An 11,243-nucleotide genomic window follows, 5' to 3' on the forward strand; every position below is an offset into this window, starting at 1 on the left:
GGGGGAGGGCTAGGATAAATGTACTATACAATATATACAATACGTTTTATTTGCATACTTTACTATGTCACTTTTCGTGCGAGGTAGTGATTAATAGAATCTTCCCCTACCTTGAGGGTGTGACAGAGAAATCTCCAACCCGAGGGGTGGTGGTTTTTGGTTGTCTAACCCGAGGCTCTGCCATGTTTGTAAACAAAAACACTTGTGGGGTATGCATATCGTCATTCACTTTTGATGACGTCACAATTACCGATGACGCATTTAAATGACGTCACAATCGAACACGTGCTAATCGGCACGAGGCTATCTCCCCCTAGGGGGTGACAAGCTGATCTTTCCCGGCTAAAACGGGAGACAAACCTGTGAAGGGTGGGAGAAAAGGATGTCACTGTCACCAAAGGTGGACCGTTTAAATCTGACTGTTATTGTTCTGACTAGTATATAGACGCCAATCAAGTTTGCTCACGTGCTGTCACTTCATAGTCACCACTCTCATTTACTTGAGACAACTAATTACTGTCTGGCATGGTAATCACAGCCGTATTGTGTATCATCGAAAATATTGACGTATTTTCACTTGTGCTAAAGTAGCGACTCGATCCAGTGTAAACAATGACAACGTAATTACGGTAGAAAATCACGTGATCACTCGTTTCGCATTCCTGGATCAGGTTCACATAGCAGAGCATTGGGAATAAAAACAAATACGCTGTGTATGTACCAGTTATCAAGTCGACATCAGGACCGTCGTTGACACATTTAGGACGAAGCAATTCCCATAAGATTCGTTAACAAATAAAGGTTCTGTTGTAAATTTTCCATTGCATGCTGATAGAAGGCGACTGTGGTGGGGCCCGTAGACAGTGGGGGTTGGTTTTATGTTTACTCTCTAGAAGGTCTTTAATGATATCACATTTCTGTCGCACTCAATGCACTTACAATGTGTTTTTTTCTTCTTTTATCATTTGTTTACACAATCCTCTTTATATGACGATAGCTATTGTGGTGACTAAAATAGTATATAGCTAAACACCATTTAATCGATAAAGATCAATGTCACCAAGACCTCCTTGTCAACTCAATGTTACCGATACTTCCTTGTAAACTCAATGTCATCGATATCTCCTTGTCAACTCAATGTCACCGAGACCTCCTTGCCAACTCAATGTCACCGAGACCTCCTTGTAAACTCAATGTCAACGAGACCTCCTTGTCAACTCAATGGTAAAGATATCTCCTTGTCAACTCAATGTTACCGAGACCTCCTTGCCAACTCAATGTCATCGATATCTCCTTGTCAACTCAATGTCACCGATACCTCATTGTCAACTCAATGGTACAGATATCTCCTTGTCAACCCAACGTCACCGAGACCTCCTTGCCAACTCAATGTCACCGATATCTCCTTGTCAACTCAATGTCACTGAGACCTCCTTGTCAACTCAATAATACAGATATCTCCTTGTCAACTCAATGTCACCGAGACCTCCTTGCCAACTCAATGTCACCGATATCACCTTGTAAACTCAATGTCACCGAGACCTCCTTGTCAACTAAATAGAACAGATATCTCCTTGTCAACTCAATGTCACCGATATCACCTTGTCAACTCAATGTCACCGATACCTCTTTGTCAACTCAATGTTACCGATACATCATTGTCAACTCAATGTCACCGAGACTTCCTTGTCAACTCAATGTCACCGATACCTTATTGTCAACTCAACGTCACCGAGACCTCCTTGCCAACTCAATATCACCGATATCTCCGTGTCAACTCAATGTCACCGATATCTCCTTGTCAACTCAATGTCACCGATACCTCATTGTCAACTCAATGTCACCGATACCTCCTTGTCAACTCAATGGTACAGATATCTCCTTGTCAACTCAATGTCACCGAGACCTCCTTGTCACCTCAATGTCACCGATACCTCCTTGTCAACTCAATGTCACCGAGACCTCATTGTCAACTCAATGTCACCGAGACCTCCTTGTCAACTCAGTGTCACCGATATATCCTTGTCAACTCAATGTCACCGATACCTCCTTGTCACCTCAATGTCACCGATACCTCCTTGTCAACTCAATGTCACCGATATATCCTTGTCAACTCAATGTCACCGATACCTCCTTGTCAATTCAATGTCACGGATATCTCCTTGTCAACTCAATGTCACCGATACCTCCTTGTCAACTCAATGGTACAGATATCTCCTTGTCAACTCAATGTCACCGAGACCTCCTTGTCAACTCAATGTCACCGATGCCTCATTGTCAACTCAATGTCACCGAGACCTCCTTATCATCTCAATGTCACCGAGACCTCCTTGTCAACTCAATGTCACCGATGCCTCAGTGTCAACTCAATGTCACCGATACCTCATTGTCAACTCAATGGTACAGATATCTCCTTGTCAACTCAACGTCACCGATACCTCCTTGTCACCTCAATGTCACCGATATCTCCTTGTCAACTCAATGTCACCGAGACCTCCTTGCCAACTCAATGTCACCGATGCCTCATTGTCGTCAACTCAATGTCACCGATACCTTATTGTCAACTCAACGTCATCGAGACCTCCTTGCCAACTCAATGTCACATCTCCTTGTCAACTCAATGTGACCGATACCTCTTTGTCAACTCAATGTCACCAAGTCCTCCTTGTCAACTCAATGTCACCAAGACCTCCTTGTCAACTCAATGTCACAGATACCTCTTTGTCAACTCAATGTCACCAAGACCGCCTCGTCAACTCAATGTCACCGATGCCTCGTGTCAACTCAATGTCACCGATCCCTCCTTGTCAGCTCAATGTCACCAATACCTCATTGTAAACTCAATGTCACCGAGACCTCCTTGTTAACTCAATGTCACCGATACCTCATTTTCAACTCAATGTCACCGAGACTTCCTTGTCAACTCAATGTCACCAATACCTTATTGTCAACTCAACGTCACCGATCCCTCCTTGTCAACTCAGTGTCACAGAGACCTCCTTGTCAACTCAATGTGACCGATACCTCCTTGCCAACTCAATGTCACCGAGACCCTCATTGTCAACTCAATGGTACAGATTCATTGTAAACTCAATGGTACAGATATCTCATTGTCAACTCAATGTCACAGATACCTCTTTGTCAACTCAATGTCACCAAGACCGCCTCGTCAACTCAATGTCACCGATGCCTCGTGTCAACTCAATGTCACCGATCCCTCCTTGTCAGCTCAATGTCATTGTCAACTCAATGTTACCGATACATCATTGTCAACTCAATGTCACAGAGACCTCCTTGTCAACTCAATGTCATCGAGACCTCCTCGTCAACATAATGTCACCGATACCTCCTTGTCAACTCAATGTCACCAATACCTCCTCGTCAACTCAATGTCACCGAGACCTCCTTGTCAACTCAATGTCACCGATCCCTCCTTGTCAACTCAATGTCACCGATATCTCCTACCTCCTTGTCAACTCAGTGTCACCGATATATCCTTGTCAACTCAATGTCACCGAGACCTCCTTATCATCTCAATGTCACCGATACCTCCTTGTCAACTCAATGTCAACGATATCTCCTTGTCAACTCAATGTCACCGATGCCTCATTGTCAACTCAATGTCACCGATACCTCATTTTCAACTCAATGTCACCGAGACCTCCTTGTCACCTCAATGTCACCGATACCTCCTTGTCAACTCAATGTCACCAATCCCTCCTCGTCAACTCAATGTCACCGAGACCTCCTTGTCAACTACTCAATGTCACCGATACCTCTTTGTCAACTCAAGGTTACCGATATCTCCTTGTCAACTCAATGTCACCGATACCTCCTTGTCAACTCAGTGTCACCGATATATCCTTGTCAACTCAATGTCACCGATACCTCCTTGGCAACTCAGTGTCACCGATATATCCTTGTCAACTCAATGTCACCGATACCTCCTTGGCAACTCAGTGTCACCGATATATCCTTGTCAACTCAGTGTCACCGATACCTCCTTGTCAACTCAATGTCACCGATACCTCCTTGGCAACTCAGTGTCACCGATATATCCTTGTCAACTCAGTGTCACCGATACCTCCTTGTCAACTCAATGTCACCAATCCCTCCTCGTCAACTCAATGTCACCGAGACCTCCTTGTCAACTCAATGTCGCCGATCCCTCTTTGTCAACTCAATGTTACCGATATCTCCTTGTCAACTCAATGTCACCGATATATCCTTGTCAACTCAATGTCACCGATACCTCCTTGTCAGCTCAATGTCAGTCATCGAGACCTCCTCGTCAACATAATGTCACCGATACCTCATTGTCAACTCAATGTCACCGATACATCCTTGTCAACTTAATGTCATCGAGACCTCCTCGTCAACTCAATGTCACCGATACCTCCTTGTCAGCTCAATGTCAGTCATCGAGACCTCCTCGTCAACATAATGTCACCGAGACCTCCTTGTCAACTCAATGTCAACGATATCTCCTTGTCAACTCAATGACATCGATACCTCTTTGTCAACTCAATGTTACCGATACCTAATTGTCAACTCAATGTCACCGATACCTCCTTGTCAACTCAATGTCAACGATATCTCCTTGTCAACTCAATGTCATCGATACCTCTTTGTCAACTCAATGTTACCGATACCTCATTGTCAACTCAATGTCACCGATACCTCCTTGTCAACTTAATGTCATCGAGACCTCCTCGTCAACTCAATGTCACCGATACCTCCTTGTCAACCCAATGTCACCGATACCTCATCGTCAACTCAATGTCACCAAGACCTCCTTGGCAACTCAATGTCACCGATCCCTCATTGTCAACTCAAGGTCACCGGGACCTCCTCGTCAACTCAATGTTACCGATACCTCATTGTCTCTTGTCAACTCAATGTCTCCGAGACCTCCTCGTCAACCCAATGTCACCGATACCTCATTTTCAACTCAATGTCACCGAGACCTCATTGTCAACTCAATGTCACCGGGACCTCCTCGTCAACTCAATGTCACCGAGACCTCCTCGTCAACTCAATGTCACCGATACCTCATTGTCAACTCAATGTCACCAAGACCTCCTTGTCAACTCAATGTCACCGATATCTCCTTGTCAACTCAATGTCACCGATGCCTCTTTGTCAACTCAATGTCACCGATACCTCCTTGTCAACTCAATGTCACCGATACCTCCTTGTCAACTCAATGTCATCAAGACCTCCTCGTCAACTCAATGTCACCGATACCTCCTTGTCAACTCAATGTCACCGAGACCTCATTGTCAACTCAATGTCACCGAGACCTCCTTGTCAACTCAATGTCACCGATACCTCATTGTCAACTCAATGTCACCGATACCTCCTTGTCAACTCAATGTCATCGAGACCTCCTCGTCAACTCAATGTCACCGATACCACCTCGTCAACTCAATGTCACCGAGACCTCCTTGTCAACTCAATGTCATCGAGACCTCCTCGTCAACTCAATGTCACCGATATCTCCTTGTCAACTCAATGTCACCGAGACCTCCTTGTCAACTATGTGTTCGTATCTATGTTGTTGTTATCATTTGCAGCATTATTGTTACACATTTTTACATCAAATTATAAAGAAAGGTTCCGAATATAACTAATAGTTTTGTCAGAATGAGGCCATCGATGAATTTGCCTCTCCACTATATCCCGGCTTTGTCTCGTATTATGCTTACCTTTATTTCATCTCACATCAGGACAGCATAACACTAAATACCTTTTATGCAAAAATAGAACTTTTCGGAGATAGCCGGAAGGCTGAAATTGGTCTCATGTTCGCTGTCAGGACCTTATGTACCTGAGCCGAAGAGAGGCGGGCACAATAGGGAAAATAGAGGTAAAAACCTTTAAAATCTTTCAGCAGTTATACTTTGAATGACATTTGCGGCACTTTATCTATATTGAGGGGAAGCAAGCTAGACCGATATAACATTACGCAACCTCGTGAGTGTTATGTTATTAGGAACAATACTTTATCAGTTCCAGTCACACGACACACTAATGGGTCTTAAAGCTAGGGTAAACAAACCCAAAAGCACAAAAATGAACGATTAGAAGTGACACGATTGATAAGGTGTTTTATGCCATTGTCACTAAAGTTCCAATTTCTATCTCCAAGTCCCCATAATGTTTTAAAGCTAGTACATTAATTAAGCAATACGTGTTTAACAGTATTAGTTTTATCACGATATTTTCATTACCTGTAACCGGATAATCAGTATCCCTAAATCATATATGTTAATTTCGATATTAATAATAGTTTCTTTTTTATTTCATGTTTCAATTTGTTTCGTAGTATTCGACTTTTCTACATTGAGAGACTGATCTGAACACACACACAGATGACATATTATGTCTTGCAATGTAATTTTGCTCCTGATCATCATATCAACCACTATCGATCGTCTCGTTTATTGCCTAATTAGAAATCAACATTATCAAGACCACGTGACTATATTGCACCTATATGACATCAACACAGTAACAATTAGCAGACAGAATGTGAATCTCATCACAACTTTAAATGGTACTTTATCAATCGTTCAATCCACTGGGGATATTTTACCTGGACGTTGTTATTGTTGACGCGTTCAGATCTTAGATGCCAGGGATGTCACAGTCCGCGACACAATGCTGGAAAAAAGAAGCAGATTCCGGTAAAGGGGATTTTTTTTTTTAATTAAGAAGAGAATTGCAAGAAATTGAATACAGACGCATATAGTTCCCTAGATGTTTTATTCGTTAATGTGTACAAGTGTATGTATCAGTGTATATATATATGTGGGTATTGTATCTCGGGATTAAACACTATTCAAACGCATATGTATAATGCTAACTCTTTATCCATCACTAGATACACACCAAACGATTGATGCGCTCTCATCAGTTTCATCTGTATCAACATGTAATTAACCATAAGTACCTGTCCCGGAAATAGGTTCAATCATATACAGGTGAGACAGGTAGATATACCCATTGATCTTTCTATTTTCACCTGCTTACCAATCAATGATACGCCTAATCAAAGGTAAGTGTGATCCGTGCTAGACAGAGTAAACGGTTTTTATTTCGTTTTTACCTGTATTTCATTATCACAAATTTACCATTTATTCAAACGAGAGCAATAGGTTGACAGATCGTTTGATTCACGTTTAAAGAAAAGTGATATTTATTTATTCATAAGAGCGTGTATGACGAGTATATGTTTAGATTCACGGTGCCTGTCGTTCACACAATATCCTATTAGCTCAGATGTGTCCCCTCATCTACTTAATTTAAAGATGAACCCTTAAACTGCAATTATCTCCTCTAGCTCCTCTGAACGCTGATTGATCAGACCATAAAGACACGAGGGCGGTCCGTAGTGATGTTGGCTGATCAGACCCAGGTCGATCAATGGTGACCAGTGGAAGCTTACCTGTACAAATCAGGTATATATACCTCCCAGTAGGAGATAGATACTTGTTAGAAATGTAAGATTAGCAGCTGACAAGTCGGGGTGCAACATCCCGCAAGCAAAGGGATCAACAAACATGAAAAAGTGTTTAACACATCAATGTTGATCGTTCTCACTCCGCTACTTCAACGTTGAGTAACAGTCGTCCAGGCTATTTATCATGAGGAAATCAATGTCAAAACTGCATTTATGAAAGGCACTGCCCTTTACACATTGTGTTTGATTATTCAAATGACTGTAGTCGCTGAAGCAGACACGCTGACGACCACGGGCTCAGACGTGTCGAACGCTCAGCAACAGGTCACTACTATAGGTCCAGCGAGCGTATCAGCAGAAGCAGACACAGTCCCCGAATCGTCAGAGGAACCGTCCAGTGAACCGGAAACGGCTGCTACACCAGAAACGGAAACATTCGAAAATCCAACGTTATCTACCACAACACCAAAAAATGATACCCCAAATACGGAACCCGAAACGACAGAGTCGACAAGTTTTCAAAACGCTGCAGTTATTATGTCAACTTCGGGATATGTTACCTCAACATCAGAACTAGCCGCATCAGAAGCAGTGACTTCACAAACGGAGCCGGAATCAGAACCAACATCAGCGACATCTGATCCAGAACAATTAGTAACAAATTCACAAGCCAGCGAAAACTCTGGCAATAATGAACAGGATGCAAAAGAAAGCAGTGAACCAGAAAAAATCATAGACCCATTACCTGTTACGTCAGAGCCAGAAACTGCTTCATCGGAACCAGAACCCGTATCATCAGAACCTGACAATATCACCTCTGAACCAGAACATGTAAGTTCAGAGCCAGAAACTGTTACATCAGAACCGGAACCGGAATATGTTACATCAGAACCTGAACCTGTTACTTCAGAACCGAAAACTGCTACAGCAGAGATAGAATATGTAACAGTAGAACCGGAATCTGTAACTTCAGAGCCGGAAACTGCTTCATCAGAACCTAAATCTGAAACATCAGAATCAGAACCCGTTTCATCAGAACCGGAAGCTGCCACATCAGAATCAGAATCTGTCACATCAGAACCGGAAAATTTAACATCAGAACCAGAATCAGAACCAGTGACTTCAGAACCGGAACCTGTCACTATAGAACCCGAAAGCGGTACATCAGAACAAGTAGCATCAGAACCAGAACCTGTCTCGTCAGAACCAGAAAGTGTAACATCAGAACCGGAATCTGTCTCGTCAGAACCAGAAAGTGTTACATCGGAACCGGAATCTGTCTCGTCAGAACCAGAAAGTGTTACATCAGAACCAGAACCTGTCTCGTCAGAACCAGAAAGTGTTACATCAGAACCGGAATCTGTCTCGTCAGAACCAGGAATTGTTACATCATATCCAGAATCGGAACCAGTAACCTCAGAACCGGAACCTGTCGCTTCAGAACCAGAAATTGTTTCATCAGAACCAGAATCTGTCACTTCAGAACCAGAAATTGTTACATCAGAACCGAAACCAGTAACATCTCAACCTGTTACACCGGATCCTGAACCAGATGAAAACTCAGAAAACAATGATGAAGGTGGGACACCAGAAACAGTTACAGGCAGTTTGCCGCACATAGTACCAGGGATCGATATTGAAAACTCCGCCAAAACAACGAGCGAGCCTGAATCGTCGGGCGTGACAGATGAGTCTCCAAAGATAGAACCTGAACCTGAAACGGGCACAGATGGCGAAGGAGGAGAAGTAACCCCGTCTCTTGAACCGGAGACACATCCAGAAGTTGCTGTTGTTCCACAACCGGAAGTCGGTATAAGTGAACCAGGAAATGAATCGTTCACATCCTCGGAACCAATGAGTGGTTCTGAGCCTTTTGCGGAACCGGAAAGTTGGCCAGAACCAGGCCCAGACTGGAGCTCTGCATATGCCGTGTGGGGACCAGCATGGCCAAGTCACGTGTTTGTTTTTGGGCTGTTATTCTTGTTTCTCTCAACAACTACAATCGTATTTCTCATAATAATCTTCTACGAATCAAAGGGAGTATTTCGTGGAAAACTCACATTATCCCTTCTTTGCATGACGCTATTTTTTACCTTTTTACGGGCATTATCACTACTGTCGGATCCTTACTCTACAACAGGAAATATACCCTGGATCGCCTCGCGACTTATATGGTCTTTTGCACACCCGGCCATCACTTCTGCTTTCAGTCTCATCCTTCTTGTACTGCTGGATACAACTCGAATGTCTATAGGACCTCCTCGTTTTCAAAAACTCCCAGCAATCCTGTCGGTGACAGGTTTCCACTTCCTGTTGGTGGGGTCGTCGGATATCGTGGTGTTCTATCAGCCGGTTGCCAAGGTGATGCTTCTTTTATGTCAGACCCTGTTTATCCTCTACGGACTGCTTCTTACCGTGGGGTACTTATATGTAGGCGTCAAGATCCGCCGGAACTGTGTCGCCGGACAGGACGGTATGTACCAAATCCAGTCTGTTTGTCTGCCATCTGCATTAACATCAGTATAAAACTGCATATTCAATATTTTCCGGTCGTTAATGTTTTCGTCAATGCCAATCCATNCCAATCCAAAATTTTTTAAAAAAAAAAAAAAAAAAAAAAAAACAATTTTGAAACAAGTTATTACAACATATGTTAGCCACTCTAGTTAACCCGAATATGTAGCTCGCGGGGGGTCTTAATGTAGGGTGAAACCTTTGTGGTCAGGCAGGTGACCCCATACCTTTTCACGTCCGACCGGGAAATTGAACCCCTGCTGCCCTGTTGACTGGCGAATGCGTTACCCACTTCGCCACCCAACCACCCCATTACTTTTTTTTAAATCACGTAACACTTTGCATGCACATAGAGCTCGTAATGGTCTGGCCTGAAATTTTCTAAGTAATATAAAAATCGTTATTTTTTCATGTTTCAAATGTGTTTTAACTTTCTTCAGTTTACCGGTTGAACAAACATATCTTCGTCAGTAAAAAATGTATCTTACAATATCAGAATTAGTGTATTTGCGGTACAGTTCCATAATACGGAAAGGTAAAGCATAACGAGCTGTTTTAGTTTCGTTGTACAACATTCATACCATATCTATTCACTACGAAGTTGATAAAATAAAACGGCTTAGAAATAAGAATTTTCTGAAATAAAACCGACATTTAAGTAAAATTTTGCTTTTTCAAGAACTTGTCAAAATCAATCGTTTTAAAAATTTGCCATTTTTTTCAATTGCTGATTAGGTACTTTTCAGTGACAGTTCAGCGCAGTGCAATTTAGCTTTTACTTGAAGTAAGTGATAATTTGTAAATATCACTTTTTCACAACATTAAGTGATAATTTGTAAATATCACTTTTCCACAACATTAAGTGATAATTTGTAAATATCACTTTTCACAAAATGTTCGCAACATTAAGTGATAATTTGTAAATATCGCCTTTTACAACATTAAGTGATAATTTGTAAATATCGCTTTTCACACCTTTAAGCGATATTTTGTAAATATCACTTTTGTGATTATGTGATTTGTGATAATTGAGTGATATTTTGTAGATATCACTTTTCACAAAATTAAGTGATAATTCGTAAATATCGCTTTTCAAACATTTAGTGATAATTTGTAATTATTTGATTGTTAAATTGGCGCTTTTTAGCAACTTTTTATTTGTCCTTACCTACCATTCTCTAATATGCTAAGACACTTAAGAACAACATAATGTAGTTAATGCTTGTCTTATGTCTTACATCTTAATAACGGGCATAACAGGGAT

General features: G+C 42.0%; 1 protein-coding gene across 1 annotated transcript; it reads left to right on the forward strand.

The window, feature by feature from the left end:
- The first annotated feature begins 1,893 nt into the window (after positions 1-1,893).
- On the forward strand, positions 1,894-2,838 carry LOC110464793. Its single transcript, XM_021520218.1, has one exon. The coding sequence runs from the start codon at positions 1,894-1,896 to the stop codon at positions 2,836-2,838; it is 945 nt and encodes a 314-aa protein (XP_021375893.1).
- The last annotated feature ends 8,405 nt before the right edge of the window (positions 2,839-11,243 follow it).

Source organism: Mizuhopecten yessoensis, unplaced genomic scaffold, assembly GCF_002113885.1.
Source record: "Mizuhopecten yessoensis strain PY_sf001 unplaced genomic scaffold, ASM211388v2 scaffold11033, whole genome shotgun sequence".
NCBI lineage: Eukaryota > Metazoa > Mollusca > Bivalvia > Pectinida > Pectinidae > Mizuhopecten > Mizuhopecten yessoensis.

Excerpts from the sequence above, each read along its gene's own strand:
- LOC110464793 (XM_021520218.1), top strand. The coding sequence starts at position 1,894 with ATGTCACCGAGACCTCCTTGTCACCTCAATGTCACCGATACCTCCTTG.